The following is a 16,945-nucleotide window of genomic DNA, read 5'->3' as shown; positions in this document are numbered from 1 at the left end:
TTGGTCCTTGGCCGAACTGGGATACGATGAGCCCGAAGTGCATGGTCTCACTTCCTGACATCCGGGTCTCTGAGTGGGGACGTCACATATGGGGCGGGGCCTCGGGGGCCCGATTCCCAGGTCCTGCAGGGTTGAAGACCTTGAGGACCCTGAAGAGGGACTAGAGGACCCTGAACCCGTAATCAGAGGGGACCTCAGAGAAGCGAATCTCTGTTGGCAGTCCAGGGCAACCGTGGGGGCAGGATGAGTGCCACAGGCATGAGCTGTCTTCCTGACATCCGGGTCTTCAAGAGACTGGGGTCCTGCTATAAGGGGCGGGGCTTCAGTTGCGGAGAGGCGAGAATCCAGGTCGTGCGCGGAGGCAAGGTGAGGTTCCTGAAGGAGGACTGCGGGCACCCTGAGTGAGGACTGATGGAACCCCACAGATCCCCATCCCTGTAGTCGTCCCTGGGAGCCCTTGGGGTGAGAAGAGCACAGTAGGTCTGTCTGACTTCCTCACATGCGGGTCTCAGAGGGACTGGAGGCCTTGGGAAAGCGGCGGGGTGTCAAAATGGCAGAGGCGACAAACGCGAGTCCTGCCTGGAGTCCAGGCTCCATGCGAGGAAGGATTGAGGCGGTTCGACGCCAAGCTGGAGGGATCTTGGCCCTTGCAAGAGGGTCTTGGAGGGCCCAGAGTGGGGTGAGCAGGGTGAGCAGTTTCTTGACCGCTGGCTTAGGGAACTCGGGAGGTGAGGTTTTACGGGCAGAGGTGGAGGCTTCAGGTTGGCAGAGGCTGGACTCCCCAACCCCAAGGTTGGACTGAGCAAACCCCCGCCCCTGTGGCGAGTGCTTGGAGGCCAGGCAGGACGTGAGGAGGAGCTGAGGACCGAGCATCTCCCCAGCCTAGGACCCGCGCCAGGCCCTGGACAGGTGCGGCCGCATGTGGGGCCCCTCAGTGCTTTCTGTTCAGGCTTGTGTCTTGTTTTGAGTTTCCTTCTACTCCTCCAAAGGGGACCGTCCAGGTCATGCCAGGGGAAAGGTGAGCATTACAAGGTACCCACAACACAACTGGGTGTAATCCGAGTGTGCGTCCCCACCTAGCAGCACAGAAGGCCCAGGGCTGTGCCACAGTATAGCCCTTAGATGTCACCTCCATGTCTCTCACAGGAGCTCCAGGAACCGGGAGGCGAAGGCAGAGGTCTGAAGCCTGTGTCCTGAGTTCAGACAGGCAGTATCAGGAGTCAAGGTGAGAGGGTGACCTGAAGTGAACCAGAGGCTCCCTATCCCAGAACATAGCGGGGGCCCAGAAGGCCCCAATTCCTCACACTGTTTTGGACCCGGAAATCTCAGGCTGTACTGACCACACCCTGGGGAGCCACCTTCCTTCCTCCTTCGGGTAGCCAGGGGACTGGCCTCCCAGGAGGAGCTCTCCTGTGAGGTCGGAGAGAACCCCTCAAGGGGAGAGCTGTAAGTGGCCTGTGTCGTACCATCCAGGATGCATTTCTTAGCCCAGGTTGCTCACACCTCCTCTCTCCCAGAGGCCCTTGGTCCCCATCTGTACCTCTGCCTCACTTCCGTGTCTTGTTTCACCTCAGGCATTGTGCTCGTGGTTGAGATGAGTGAGCTCAGCAAACCCGAGGAAGACCTTCAGGACCCAGGCGAGGCCCAGGGCCCTATCGAGGTGCCGCTCTTGGAGGCTGAGGTGGGGGAGTCCGCATCCCACTTGGCCTCCTACTACCCAGCATCCTCCTCTGCTCCTATGGAGGCCTTGCCCCAGGAAATTCTGGATAGGATGATAGGTAAACTGATGAAGTTCCTGCTCCTCAAGTATCGAGCCAAGGAGCTGACCTCCCAGGCGGAAATGCTGAATAAGGTCCTCAGGGATAACCAGGAGCACTTCCCGGTGGTCTTCAGGGAAGTCTCAGTGTGCCTGCAGCTGGTCTTTGGCGTGGACGTGAAAGAGGTGGACCCAGCGGAGCACATCTACATCTTGGTCCCCATCCTGGGCCTCACTTGCGATGAGATGCTGAGCGATGGGGTGGGCCTGCCCAAGGCCGGCTTCCTGGTGCTGGTCCTCAGCATGATCATGCGGTTTGGAGACCCGGCCCCTGAGGAGGCGGTCTGGGGAGCACTCAGAAGGATGGGGGTGTATGTTGGGAGTGAGCAGTGTGTCTTTGGGGAGCTCAGGGAGCTTCTGACCCAAGTGTGGGTGCGGGAAGGATACCTGCGGTACCAGCAGGTGCCTGACAGCCACCCTGTTTGCTATGAGTTCCTGTGGGGTCCCCGGGCCTATGTGGAGACCAGCAAGTGGCAAGTCATGGCATTTATGCGCAGGGTCAACCAAAGGGCTTTGAGGACCTTCCCATTCCTGTCTGCATAAGATGCGAGGGAAGAGGGATAGGGGGCCTGAGACAGAGCAGCAGCCAGGTTGTTCCTTCTCTCTGTGGTTAAAGAGGGGGTAGTCAGCTTTCTAAACTGTGAGGGCCCGGGCTAGTTGGGGGAACCAGTTTGTAGCATCTTTTGGTTCCTGTTCTCTATGATGACGAGGGGATTCATCTCTGTTTTCTTTAGAAACTTTTCAAAGTTTGGTTTCAGAGTAGGCTAAAGAAACTTCAATATCTTAGCTTTGTGAATGATATTGATCCGAGTGTATCTGATGTTACACAGTTCAAAAACAAGAGTTTTTGTAAGAGAGATGGGAAAGTCTTCCATTTTGTTTTGTGGTCCTGAACAGAATGCAATGGAATCTAAATTAGAAATGTTTTGAAAATGTGAACTTCTGTAGCAATAGTATTGTATGGAGAAGAGTTAGATAATAAAAGTAATCATAGTCAATTCATGCTTATGGCCTTCTTGTCTGTCATTCACAATAACTAAATGATCTCAGTTAGTTGAATTTTCCTGGGTTATTAAAGAAAGTAGCAGACAATCTGAGAGCCCTGCTCATTGGCTCAGTTATTCCAAAGACGTGTACAGATTCTCTGCTCCGTGAAAGGCCATGTTAACAGTGGGGACACTAGGAGTAGCAGGACACCCCCACACTTACAGCAATGGTCGAGGAGCCACAGTCACCTGAGGTCTGTCTTGGGGGTGAGGGGAATCTCTGAAACGCATCATTGCTGTGAGGTGTCCTTTTGCTTCTTGGATAAACCCCAGAGAGATCTCTTTCTAGGGCAGGCAGGAAGGGGTCCAGGCTCTTGCCCCATAGCTGTTGACCACAGGGATGAAATAGGTGTGTTCTGTCCACCATCTGCTAGGAATCCTAGAGAAATGTGAATCTTGCTCTTTGATATATGCCCAGTAATCCCTGTACTAGCCCTCCTGTCTCTGCCTTGGGAAGCTGATTAACAAGTACACTGAAACAACAGTTTCTTTGGTCATCTGGACTTTATGATTTTCACTTGTGCGCATGCTCTAGATTTCATTTGGATGAAATGAGTGAAGAGAAGCTGCAAAAGTGGACAGGACCTGCTGTGTGACTAGAATCCTGGGATCTTTGAGTGAGCTGTGCCCAGCTGGAGACACTGCTCTCCACCCCGAAACACACACAGACACTGAAATTGATATACATTCTCCAGGAGGAAAACACAGAACAGCAATTCTGAGTGGTTTTCTATTCCATTTCTAATTAAGCTGCCAATTCTCTGAGGTGTCCTGAAAACCAAACAGTTTCCAGAGGGGAGAGGGACAGAGTCTGAGATCCGAAGAGCATGAGAAATAAGTACTAGCCAGTAAAGATGCAACATCTGCCAGCATCCCTGGGTTCGGGTGGGTTCAGAAGTGTGGAGGCAGCAGAGACCCAGGTTAAGGCTGTGCCTGGCAGCAAAAGGCAGGAGCGACTTCCGGGCCTAAGGAGGTGGTGAGGTCACTGCAGTGGGGGTGTGGATGGGTGCAGGGGGCTAAAGGGGCAGCTATCCATGCTGAGTGCCAGAGAAAAAGGGGAACAGGTGATGTGATTCTGGTCACATGTATGGCAGCTGCCAGATAGTCAGTGGATGCTTGGAAAAGCCCCGTGGCCTCAGTTCTTCTCCTGTGAAGCCAGCCGGTTAGAGGAGCCCACGTGTTGGGCTGCACTATTCGCCTGAGGGATGGGATGCAGCTGCCAGGGCCTGGCGGTCATGGCCTCTGTGATGTCGGGACAGGAATCTGTCACAGTGTTGCCCCAAGAGTGTCCTCCACTCTCCACTGTAGGAAGGGGTCGGCTACTTTGTGGTCCAGGGCTTGTCTGAGAATGTGCACCTCAATAGGATGTGGGATACCTAATCAGCCAAATAGGATGTTTCACAAATAAAACTAAGAAACTTTGCTACTTAGACCATAGTGGACCATAATGTTAGTAGCTCAGTCGTGTCGGACTGTTTGCCACTCCATGGACTGCAGTCTTCCGATCCCCTCTGTCCATGGAATTCTCCAGGCAAGAATACTGGAGTGGGTTGCCATGCCCTTCTTCAGGTGATCTCCCTGACCCATGAATCGATCCCATGTCTCCCACAGTGTAAGCGGAATCTTCATCATTTGAGCTCCTGGGCAAGCCCCATTTCCATAGAAAACCTGTTAAATTTGGGTATGAAGGAGTGTTCCAACAGGACCCAAGCTGCTCCAGGAAATAGAAGCAAGAGCCACTCTTTGCCTCTTCCCTAGCTGGTCTTCCATCCAAACCATACTTTCCTTTCTTGCAGCCCCAACTAAGGTCAAGTCCTTGATTACAATGGCCAATTACAATCAAGATAATTGAAAGCTATTTAAGACCGTGGGTTCTGGATCTCCGGGACCAGGAAAGAAAGGGTAGTTCCATGCATTTCTTGGGCACCACTTCAAGGGAGTGCGACCAAAGTTCTGCAGGATTCCTAGCAGATGTGGGGTAGAAAACACCTCCTTTGCCCCTGTGATCAACAGCAATGCGACAAGAGTCAGGACCCCTTCCTTCCTGCCCCAGAAAGAGATCTGTCTGGGCTTTGTCCGAGATGCAAAAGGCCACCTTACAGCCATGATCCATTTCAGAATTTGCCATCTCCCCGAAGAAACACTGTCTGCAAGTCTGAGGGCTGCTACCAGCCTGCCTCACCTCGACCACCTCCCACAGAAGGAACCCAGGGTCCTAAAGCCCCAAACCACCTTGGCTCAGGCACTGAAACTCGAGTGCTCCTCCTGGAGCTCCACCGCCCTACCTCATGTTGCCTTGTTCAGTGCGACTAGGGGAGGTCTCTCCACCTTCCTTGTGTGACTGCGGCTCCTAGAACTTTGCTCTAGGTGCGGGGGTGTCCTGCTTCTCCTAGTGTCCCCACTCCTAACACCGCCTTTCCTGGAGAAGATACTCTGTAAAGGTCTTCAGAATATATGAGCTAGTGAACAGGGGCCTCAGATTTATTGCCAGCTGCTTCCTTAAATAACCCAGACAAACCCAAATAAAGATAATTTAGTTTTTGAGAATGACACACAAGAAGGACAGATGGATGAATTCATTGCAATTACTTTTATCGCATAATTCTTGCCGCATCAATATTAGTGCTTCCCTGGTGGCTCAGACGGTAAAGTGTCTGTCTACATTGGGAGACCCGTGTTCCATCTCTGGGTCATGATGATCCCCTGGAGAAAGAAATGACAGCCCACCCAAGTACTCTTGCCTGGAAAATCCCATGGACTGAGGAGCCTTGTTGGCCACAGTCCATGGGGTCGCGAAGAGTCGGACAGGACTGAGCGACTCCACCACTCCACCACAAGCTCACATTTCCGAAACGGATCTAATTCCATTTCCACTGTGTCCCATTCAGGGTCACAAAACAAAATGGAAGAGTTTCCAATCTCTCACAAAACAGCAAAACTCTTGTTCTTGAACGGTGTAAGCACAAACACATATTGATCAACCTCATTCTCCAAGCTAAGACACTGAACTTTATTTAGCCTTTTGCAAAAACAATCAAAGCTTGAAGATTTTCTAAGGAAAACAGATGAATCTCCATGTCATTGTAGAGAACAGGAGCCCACAGATGCTGTGCACTGGTTCCCCCAACTGGCCCGGGCCCTCACTTCTGAGAAGGTGACTACTCCCTCTTCAATCACAGAGGGAAGGATTACCCTGGCTGCTGCTCTGGCTCAGGCCCCCTATTCCTCCTCCCTCGCAGCCTCTGCAGACAGGAGTGGGGAGGCCCTCAAAGCCCTCTGTTAGACCCTGAGCACAGACACCGTGACTTGCCACTTGCTGGTCTCCACATAGGCCAGGGCGCCCCACAGGAACTCATAGCGAGCAGGGTGGCTGTCAGGCACCTGCTGGTATTCCAGGTATCCCTCCCGCAGCCACACTTGGGTCAGCAGCTCCCTGAGCTCCCCAAAGAGACAGGGCTCACTCCCAACACACACCCCCGTCCTGCTGAGTACTCCCAAGACTGCTTCCTCAGGGGTCAGGTCTTCACTCTGCATGATCAGGTTGAGGAGCAGCACCAGGATGCCAGCCTTGGGCAGGGTCTGCCCACTGCTCAGCATCACATTGCAGGTGAGGCCCAGGGTAGGGACCATGATGTAGATGTGCTCCCTGGGGTCCAACTGCTTTACCTCCAGGCCAACGACAACCTGTAGGCACTCTGCAGCTTGACTGAAGACCACTAGGACATGCTCCTGGTTATTCCTGAGGACCTTCTTCAGCATTTCCGCCTGGGATGTCAGATGTTTGGCCAGATACTACAGGAGCAAGAAGTTCATCAAGTTAGCCACTATCTCATTCAGAGCTTCATGGGGCAAGGCCTCCACAAGGGTGGAGCAGGAGACTGTGGGGGAGGAGGCTGAGGGTGATACAGCCTCCCCCGCTCAGCCCCAGAGAGCTGCACTTCCACAGGACCCTGGCCTCACCTGGGTCCTGAAGGTCTTCCTCGAGCTTGCTCAGCTCAGTCATCTTGACCATGAGCGTGATGCCTGGGATCAAACTACAGAGTGAGGCAGGAGTGAGGCATGGGGGCAAATGGGACAGATGAGGACCATGGGCCTGGATGGTGGATAGACGGGCTGTGAATGGCCTCACCTGAGAACCGCACCCTGGTTGGCCACAGGCCACTTGCAGCTCTCCTTTTGAAACGTGCTCTCAGACCACACAGGGACATGCCTCTGGAGTGGCCAGTCCCCTGGCTACCTGAAGAAGGAAGTGAGGTGGCTCCCCAGGGTGTGGTCAGCACAGCCCGAGATTTCTGGGACTGACAAGGTAAGGGGATTAGGCTCTTGTGGGGTCCCCTCTGTTCTGGGATGGGCAGCACTTGGTGTCCACTCAGGGCACCCTCATCACCTTGACTCCTGGAATTGCCTGGACCTCCTCTGTTCACTGACCTCAGGACACGGGCCTCAGATGTCTGCCTTCGCCTACTGCTTCCTACAGCTCCTGTGAGAAATGGAGGGGCACCTCAGTGGTATCCCGTGGCACAGCCCTTAGCATTCTCTGACAGTACAAGGGGTGCACACTGTGAGGGTCCCTCAGTTGTGTGGTGAGAGGTCCCTTCAGAGCTCCCCTTTAGTGCTTACATTTCCCCTGGCACAACCTGGTCCCTCCCCTCTGGGGGCCTGGAGGGAAACGCAGAACAAGACCCGAGACTGGAAAGAAAGCGCTGAGGGGCCCCACATGCGGCCGCACCTGCCCAAGGTCTCCTGTGGGGCCTAGGCCAGGGAGGTGTTCGGTCCTCAGCTCCTCCTCATGTCCTGCCTTCCCTCCCAGCACTGACCACAGGGGCGGGGGTCTGCTCAGTCTTCCATTGTGGTTGAGGAGTCCAGCCTCTGCCAACCGGAAGCCTTCGGCTGTTCCTGAAATACCTCACCTCGCGAGGTCCCTAAGCCAGAGTTCAAGAAACTGCTCACCCCACTCTGCACCCTCCAAGACCCCCTTGCAAGGGCCAAGATCCCTCCCTGTTGGGGTCTAACTGCCTTAGTCCTGCCTTGCATGGGGTCTAGACTCCACACAAGACCTGCAAGTGTCCCATCCGCCATTTGGAGTTTCCCCTGCTTTCAAGAGGTCCCCAGTCTCTCTGCCAGGGTTATCAGGCAATGCGGCACGAGGTTACCCTGCCCAGGGACTACCAGGGTTCCCTCTGTTCTGAGATCTGGCTATTCTCAGTCCTCCCTCAGGGTCCTCACCTTGATTTCCAGGAGGACCTAGTCTCTGTCCTCTCCCCACCATAGTCCCTGCTCCTCACACCAAGTCCCCAGCCTCACAGAGCTGGATGTCAGGAACTCAGGACAGACCTAGTGTGTTCTTCTCACCCCGAGGGCTCCCAGGGCCGATGGCAGCGGCAGGGATCTGTGGGGTTCCATCCCTCTTATCTTGGGATCCCTAGAGTTTTCACTTGGGGTCCCTTCAGCCTTCCCTCAGAGACCTCAACTTATCTCCAGGTACGACTTCAGATTCTCTCCTCTCCCCTACTAACGCCCCAAACCTCATACCAGGAGCCCAGTCTTTCTGATATGCGGATGTCACTAAGTCATCTCTCTATACTAGGACACCAGGCTGAAATCTGGATATTAGGAAGTCAGCCCCCTATCCCAGGTCCCCAGTCTCTCTGAGACCCAGTCAGGAAATCCAGCATACGTTCATCCACCCAATGTCCTCCCAGAGCCCACTCTGCTCTGGGGTCCAGGGTCCCCTCTGTCCTTCCTCAGTGTCCTCACCTTGACTCTCAAAAGAAAGAAGATCTTTCTCACTGCCCATCTGACGCCCTGACGCTTCTAACAATTGCCTAATGTTTCTGAGATACAGATGCGGAAGTCAGAAGAGGCTGCCAAGCGCTCATCCCACCACCAGGGTGGCCCAGGGCTGACAGTAGGGTCAGGAATCTGTGGGGTTCCTTAATCCTTCCTAAGGAATCTCATCTAGAGCCCTGGCATTCTGGGGATGCCCCTTGTGTTGACCAGAGGCGGGACCCTCACATCAAGTCTCAGGGCTCACAGAGGGTGGATGAGCACATGCTGCATTTCCTGACATCTGGGTCTCAGAGAAACTGGGGACCTGGGAAAGGGGGTGTAGCCTCAGGTGAGCAGAGGGAAGATCCCCAGCTCCTCCAGGGTTTCAATTTGAGGACACTGACGGACGACTGAGTGGACCCTGGACCCAAATCAGAGGAGACCTCAGAAAAGCCTGGAGCTGCTGTTGGTCCTTGGCCGAACTGGGATACGATGAGCCCGAAGTGCATGGTCTCACTTCCTGACATCCGGGTCTCTGAGTGGGGACGTCACATATGGGGCGGGGCCTCGGGGGCCCGATTCCCAGGTCCTGCAGGGTTGAAGACCTTGAGGACCCTGAAGAGGGACTAGAGGACCCTGAACCCGTAATCAGAGGGGACCTCAGAGAAGCGAATCTCTGTTGGCAGTCCAGGGCAACCGTGGGGGCAGGATGAGTGCCACAGGCATGAGCTGTCTTCCTGACATCCGGGTCTTCAAGAGACTGGGGTCCTGCTATAAGGGGCGGGGCTTCAGTTGCGGAGAGGCGAGAATCCAGGTCGTGCGCGGAGGCAAGGTGAGGTTCCTGAAGGAGGACTGCGGGCACCCTGAGTGAGGACTGATGGAACCCCACAGATCCCCATCCCTGTAGTCGTCCCTGGGAGCCCTTGGGGTGAGAAGAGCACAGTAGGTCTGTCTGACTTCCTCACATGCGGGTCTCAGAGGGACTGGAGGCCTTGGGAAAGCGGCGGGGTGTCAAAATGGCAGAGGCGACAAACGCGAGTCCTGCCTGGAGTCCAGGCTCCATGCGAGGAAGGATTGAGGCGGTTCGACGCCAAGCTGGAGGGATCTTGGCCCTTGCAAGAGGGTCTTGGAGGGCCCAGAGTGGGGTGAGCAGGGTGAGCAGTTTCTTGACCGCTGGCTTAGGGAACTCGGGAGGTGAGGTTTTACGGGCAGAGGTGGAGGCTTCAGGTTGGCAGAGGCTGGACTCCCCAACCCCAAGGTTGGACTGAGCAAACCCCCGCCCCTGTGGCGAGTGCTTGGAGGCCAGGCAGGACGTGAGGAGGAGCTGAGGACCGAGCATCTCCCCAGCCTAGGACCCGCGCCAGGCCCTGGACAGGTGCGGCCGCATGTGGGGCCCCTCAGTGCTTTCTGTTCAGGCTTGTGTCTTGTTTTGAGTTTCCTTCTACTCCTCCAAAGGGGACCGTCCAGGTCATGCCAGGGGAAAGGTGAGCATTACAAGGTACCCACAACACAACTGGGTGTAATCCGAGTGTGCGTCCCCACCTAGCAGCACAGAAGGCCCAGGGCTGTGCCACAGTATAGCCCTTAGATGTCACCTCCATGTCTCTCACAGGAGCTCCAGGAACCGGGAGGCGAAGGCAGAGGTCTGAAGCCTGTGTCCTGAGTTCAGACAGGCAGTATCAGGAGTCAAGGTGAGAGGGTGACCTGAAGTGAACCAGAGGCTCCCTATCCCAGAACATAGCGGGGGCCCAGAAGGCCCCAATTCCTCACACTGTTTTGGACCCGGAAATCTCAGGCTGTACTGACCACACCCTGGGGAGCCACCTTCCTTCCTCCTTCGGGTAGCCAGGGGACTGGCCTCCCAGGAGGAGCTCTCCTGTGAGGTCGGAGAGAACCCCTCAAGGGGAGAGCTGTAAGTGGCCTGTGTCGTACCATCCAGGATGCATTTCTTAGCCCAGGTTGCTCACACCTCCTCTCTCCCAGAGGCCCTTGGTCCCCATCTGTACCTCTGCCTCACTTCCGTGTCTTGTTTCACCTCAGGCATTGTGCTCGTGGTTGAGATGAGTGAGCTCAGCAAACCCGAGGAAGACCTTCAGGACCCAGGCGAGGCCCAGGGCCCTATCGAGGTGCCGCTCTTGGAGGCTGAGGTGGGGGAGTCCGCATCCCACTTGGCCTCCTACTACCCAGCATCCTCCTCTGCTCCTATGGAGGCCTTGCCCCAGGAAATTCTGGATAGGATGATAGGTAAACTGATGAAGTTCCTGCTCCTCAAGTATCGAGCCAAGGAGCTGACCTCCCAGGCGGAAATGCTGAATAAGGTCCTCAGGGATAACCAGGAGCACTTCCCGGTGGTCTTCAGGGAAGTCTCAGTGTGCCTGCAGCTGGTCTTTGGCGTGGACGTGAAAGAGGTGGACCCAGCGGAGCACATCTACATCTTGGTCCCCATCCTGGGCCTCACTTGCGATGAGATGCTGAGCGATGGGGTGGGCCTGCCCAAGGCCGGCTTCCTGGTGCTGGTCCTCAGCATGATCATGCGGTTTGGAGACCCGGCCCCTGAGGAGGCGGTCTGGGGAGCACTCAGAAGGATGGGGGTGTATGTTGGGAGTGAGCAGTGTGTCTTTGGGGAGCTCAGGGAGCTTCTGACCCAAGTGTGGGTGCGGGAAGGATACCTGCGGTACCAGCAGGTGCCTGACAGCCACCCTGTTTGCTATGAGTTCCTGTGGGGTCCCCGGGCCTATGTGGAGACCAGCAAGTGGCAAGTCATGGCATTTATGCGCAGGGTCAACCAAAGGGCTTTGAGGACCTTCCCATTCCTGTCTGCATAAGATGCGAGGGAAGAGGGATAGGGGGCCTGAGACAGAGCAGCAGCCAGGTTGTTCCTTCTCTCTGTGGTTAAAGAGGGGGTAGTCAGCTTTCTAAACTGTGAGGGCCCGGGCTAGTTGGGGGAACCAGTTTGTAGCATCTTTTGGTTCCTGTTCTCTATGATGACGAGGGGATTCATCTCTGTTTTCTTTAGAAACTTTTCAAAGTTTGGTTTCAGAGTAGGCTAAAGAAACTTCAATATCTTAGCTTTGTGAATGATATTGATCCGAGTGTATCTGATGTTACACAGTTCAAAAACAAGAGTTTTTGTAAGAGAGATGGGAAAGTCTTCCATTTTGTTTTGTGGTCCTGAACAGAATGCAATGGAATCTAAATTAGAAATGTTTTGAAAATGTGAACTTCTGTAGCAATAGTATTGTATGGAGAAGAGTTAGATAATAAAAGTAATCATAGTCAATTCATGCTTATGGCCTTCTTGTCTGTCATTCACAATAACTAAATGATCTCAGTTAGTTGAATTTTCCTGGGTTATTAAAGAAAGTAGCAGACAATCTGAGAGCCCTGCTCATTGGCTCAGTTATTCCAAAGACGTGTACAGATTCTCTGCTCCGTGAAAGGCCATGTTAACAGTGGGGACACTAGGAGTAGCAGGACACCCCCACACTTACAGCAATGGTCGAGGAGCCACAGTCACCTGAGGTCTGTCTTGGGGGTGAGGGGAATCTCTGAAACGCATCATTGCTGTGAGGTGTCCTTTTGCTTCTTGGATAAACCCCAGAGAGATCTCTTTCTAGGGCAGGCAGGAAGGGGTCCAGGCTCTTGCCCCATAGCTGTTGACCACAGGGATGAAATAGGTGTGTTCTGTCCACCATCTGCTAGGAATCCTAGAGAAATGTGAATCTTGCTCTTTGATATATGCCCAGTAATCCCTGTACTAGCCCTCCTGTCTCTGCCTTGGGAAGCTGATTAACAAGTACATTGAAACAACAGTTTCTTTGGTCATCTGGACTTTATGATTTTCACTTGTGCGCATGCTCTAGATTTCATTTGGATGAAATGAGTGAAGAGAAGCTGCAAAAGTGGACAGGACCTGCTGTGTGACTAGAATCCTGGGATCTTTGAGTGAGCTGTGCCCAGCTGGAGACACTGCTCTCCACCCCGAAACACACACAGACACTGAAATTGATATACATTCTCCAGGAGGAAAACACAGAACAGCAATTCTGAGTGGTTTTCTATTCCATTTCTAATTAAGCTGCCAATTCTCTGAGGTGTCCTGAAAACCAAACAGTTTCCAGAGGGGAGAGGGACAGAGTCTGAGATCCGAAGAGCATGAGAAATAAGTACTAGCCAGTAAAGATGCAACATCTGCCAGCATCCCTGGGTTCGGGTGGGTTCAGAAGTGTGGAGGCAGCAGAGACCCAGGTTAAGGCTGTGCCTGGCAGCAAAAGGCAGGAGCGACTTCCGGGCCTAAGGAGGTGGTGAGGTCACTGCAGTGGGGGTGTGGATGGGTGCAGGGGGCTAAAGGGGCAGCTATCCATGCTGAGTGCCAGAGAAAAAGGGGAACAGGTGATGTGATTCTGGTCACATGTATGGCAGCTGCCAGATAGTCAGTGGATGCTTGGAAAAGCCCCGTGGCCTCAGTTCTTCTCCTGTGAAGCCAGCCGGTTTGAGGAGCCCACGTGTTGGGCTGCACTATTCGCCTGAGGGATGGGATGCAGCTGCCAGGGCCTGGCGGTCATGGCCTCTGTGATGTCGGGACAGGAATCTGTCACAGTGTTGCCCCAAGAGTGTCCTCCACTCTCCACTGTAGGAAGGGGTCGGCTACTTTGTGGTCCAGGGCTTGTCTGAGAATGTGCACCTCAATAGGATGTGGGATACCTAATCAGCCAAATAGGATGTTTCACAAATAAAACTAAGAAACTTTGCTACTTAGACCATAGTGGACCATAATGTTAGTAGCTCAGTCGTGTCGGACTGTTTGCCACTCCATGGACTGCAGTCTTCCGATCCCCTCTGTCCATGGAATTCTCCAGGCAAGAATACTGGAGTGGGTTGCCATGCCCTTCTTCAGGTGATCTCCCTGACCCATGAATCGATCCCATGTCTCCCACAGTGTAAGCGGAATCTTCATCATTTGAGCTCCTGGGCAAGCCCCATTTCCATAGAAAACCTGTTAAATTTGGGTATGAAGGAGTGTTCCAACAGGACCCAAGCTGCTCCAGGAAATAGAAGCAAGAGCCACTCTTTGCCTCTTCCCTAGCTGGTCTTCCATCCAAACCATACTTTCCTTTCTTGCAGCCCCAACTAAGGTCAAGTCCTTGATTACAATGGCCAATTACAATCAAGATAATTGAAAGCTATTTAAGACCGTGGGTTCTGGATCTCCGGGACCAGGAAAGAAAGGGTAGTTCCATGCATTTCTTGGGCACCACTTCAAGGGAGTGCGACCAAAGTTCTGCAGGATTCCTAGCAGATGTGGGGTAGAAAACACCTCCTTTGCCCCTGTGATCAACAGCAATGCGACAAGAGTCAGGACCCCTTCCTTCCTGCCCCAGAAAGAGATCTGTCTGGGCTTTGTCCGAGATGCAAAAGGCCACCTTACAGCCATGATCCATTTCAGAATTTGCCATCTCCCCGAAGAAACACTGTCTGCAAGTCTGAGGGCTGCTACCAGCCTGCCTCACCTCGACCACCTCCCACAGAAGGAACCCAGGGTCCTAAAGCCCCAAACCACCTTGGCTCAGGCACTGAAACTCGAGTGCTCCTCCTGGAGCTCCACCGCCCTACCTCATGTTGCCTTGTTCAGTGCGACTAGGGGAGGTCTCTCCACCTTCCTTGTGTGACTGCGGCTCCTAGAACTTTGCTCTAGGTGCGGGGGTGTCCTGCTTCTCCTAGTGTCCCCACTCCTAACACCGCCTTTCCTGGAGAAGATACTCTGTAAAGGTCTTCAGAATATATGAGCTAGTGAACAGGGGCCTCAGATTTATTGCCAGCTGCTTCCTTAAATAACCCAGACAAACCCAAATAAAGATAATTTAGTTTTTGAGAATGACACACAAGAAGGACAGATGGATGAATTCATTGCAATTACTTTTATCGCATAATTCTTGCCGCATCAATATTAGTGCTTCCCTGGTGGCTCAGACGGTAAAGTGTCTGTCTACATTGGGAGACCCGTGTTCCATCCCTGGGTCATGATGATCCCCTGGAGAAAGAAATGACAGCCCACCCAAGTACTCTTGCCTGGAAAATCCCATGGACTGAGGAGCCTTGTTGGCCACAGTCCATGGGGTCGCGAAGAGTCGGACAGGACTGAGCGACTCCACCACTCCACCACAAGCTCACATTTCCGAAACGGATCTAATTCCATTTCCACTGTGTCCCATTCAGGGTCACAAAACAAAATGGAAGAGTTTCCAATCTCTCACAAAACAGCAAAACTCTTGTTCTTGAACTGTGTAAGCACAAACACATATTGATCAACCTCATTCTCCAAGCTAAGACACTGAACTTTATTTAGCCTTTTGCAAAAACAATCAAAGCTTGAAGATTTTCTAAGGAAAACAGATGAATCTCCATGTCATTGTAGAGAACAGGAGCCCACAGATGCTGTGCACTGGTTCCCCCAACTGGCCCGGGCCCTCACTTCTGAGAAGGTGACTACTCCCTCTTCAATCACAGAGGGAAGGATTACCCTGGCTGCTGCTCTGGCTCAGGCCCCCTATTCCTCCTCCCTCGCAGCCTCTGCAGACAGGAGTGGGGAGGCCCTCAAAGCCCTCTGTTAGACCCTGAGCACAGACACCGTGACTTGCCACTTGCTGGTCTCCACATAGGCCAGGGCGCCCCACAGGAACTCATAGCGAGCAGGGTGGCTGTCAGGCACCTGCTGGTATTCCAGGTATCCCTCCCGCAGCCACACTTGGGTCAGCAGCTCCCTGAGCTCCCCAAAGAGACAGGGCTCACTCCCAACACACACCCCCGTCCTGCTGAGTACTCCCAAGACTGCTTCCTCAGGGGTCAGGTCTTCACTCTGCATGATCAGGTTGAGGAGCAATACCAGGATGCCAGCCTTGGGCAGGGTCTGCCCACTGCTCAGCATCACATTGCAGGTGAGGCCCAGGGTAGGGACCATGATGTAGATGTGCTCCCTGGGGTCCAACTGCTTTACCTCCAGGCCAACGACAACCTGTAGGCACTCTGCAGCTTGACTGAAGACCACTAGGACATGCTCCTGGTTATTCCTGAGGACCTTCTTCAGCATTTCCGCCTGGGATGTCAGATGTTTGGCCAGATACTACAGGAGCAAGAACTTCATCAAGTTAGCCACTATCTCATTCAGAGCTTCATGGGACAAGGCCTCCACAAGGGTGGAGCAGGAGACTGTGGGGGAGGAGGCTGAGGGTGATACAGCCTCCCCCGCTCAGCCCCAGAGAGCTGCACTTCCACAGGACCCTGGCCTCACCTGGGTCCTGAAGGTCTTCCTCGAGCTTGCTCAGCTCAGTCATCTTGACCATGAGCGTGATGCCTGGGATCAAACTACAGAGTGAGGCAGGAGTGAGGCATGGGGGCAAATGGGACAGATGAGGACCATGGGCCTGGATGGTGGATAGACGGGCTGTGAATGGCCTCACCTGAGAACCGCACCCTGGTTGGCCACAGGCCACTTGCAGCTCTCCTTTTGAAACGTGCTCTCAGACCACACAGGGACATGCCTCTGGAGTGGCCAGTCCCCTGGCTACCTGAAAAAGGAAGTGAGGTGGCTCCCCAGGGTGTGGTCAGCACAGCCCGAGATTTCTGGGACTGACAAGGTAAGGGGATTAGGCTCTTGTGGGGTCCCCTCTGTTCTGGGATGGGCAGCACTTGGTGTCCACTCAGGGCACCCTCATCACCTTGACTCCTGGAATTGCCTGGACCTCCTCTGTTCACTGACCTCAGGACACGGGCCTCAGATGTCTGCCTTCGCCTACTGCTTCCTACAGCTCCTGTGAGAAATGGAGGGGCACCTCAGTGGTATCCCGTGGCACAGCCCTTAGCATTCTCTGACAGTACAAGGGGTGCACACTGTGAGGGTCCCTCAGTTGTGTGGTGAGAGGTCCCTTCAGAGCTCCCCTTTAGTGCTTACATTTCCCCTGGCACAACCTGGTCCCTCCCCTCTGGGGGCCTGGAGGGAAATGCAGAACAAGACCCGAGACTGGAAAGAAAGCGCTGAGGGGCCCCACATGCGGCCGCACCTGCCCAAGGTCTCCTGTGGGGCCTAGGCCAGGGAGGTGTTCGGTCCTCAGCTCCTCCTCATGTCCTGCCTTCCCTCCCAGCACTGACCACAGGGGCGGGGGTCTGCTCAGTCTTCCATTGTGGTTGAGGAGTCCAGCCTCTGCCAACCGGAAGCCTTCGGCTGTTCCTGAAATACCTCACCTCGCGAGGTCCCTAAGCCAGAGTTCAAGAAACTGCTCACCCCACTCTGCACCCTCCAAGACCCCCTTGCAAGGGC

General features: G+C 54.1%; 3 protein-coding genes and 1 pseudogene across 3 annotated transcripts in view; all 4 read left to right on the top strand.

Moving 5' to 3' along the window:
* LOC122689847 (melanoma-associated antigen 10-like) overlaps positions 1-16,945 on the top strand; it is a 596,047-nt gene that overhangs the window by 402,762 nt on the left and 176,340 nt on the right. The window lies entirely within an intron of this gene.
* Positions 1-16,945, top strand: part of LOC122689845 — a 587,451-nt pseudogene that overhangs the window by 455,568 nt on the left and 114,938 nt on the right.
* LOC122689854 (melanoma-associated antigen 8-like) lies at positions 1,595-2,503 on the top strand. The gene has a single exon (XM_043896633.1). The coding sequence runs from the start codon at positions 1,595-1,597 to the stop codon at positions 2,357-2,359; it is 765 nt and encodes a 254-aa protein (XP_043752568.1). The 3' UTR covers positions 2,360-2,503.
* On the top strand, positions 10,692-11,600 carry LOC122689853 (melanoma-associated antigen 8-like). Its single transcript, XM_043896632.1, has one exon. The coding sequence runs from the start codon at positions 10,692-10,694 to the stop codon at positions 11,454-11,456; it is 765 nt and encodes a 254-aa protein (XP_043752567.1). The 3' UTR covers positions 11,457-11,600.

Source organism: Cervus elaphus, chromosome X, assembly GCF_910594005.1.
Source record: "Cervus elaphus chromosome X, mCerEla1.1, whole genome shotgun sequence".
Lineage (NCBI taxonomy): Eukaryota > Metazoa > Chordata > Mammalia > Artiodactyla > Cervidae > Cervus > Cervus elaphus.
The sequence above is the reverse complement of the archived record's forward strand: the minus strand, read 5'-3'. Positions and strand labels throughout refer to the sequence as shown.

Coding starts and splice junctions, on each gene's coding strand:
- LOC122689854 (XM_043896633.1), top strand. CDS start 1,595: ATGAGTGAGCTCAGCAAACCCGAGGAAGACCTTCAGGACCCAGGCGAG.
- LOC122689853 (XM_043896632.1), top strand. CDS start 10,692: ATGAGTGAGCTCAGCAAACCCGAGGAAGACCTTCAGGACCCAGGCGAG.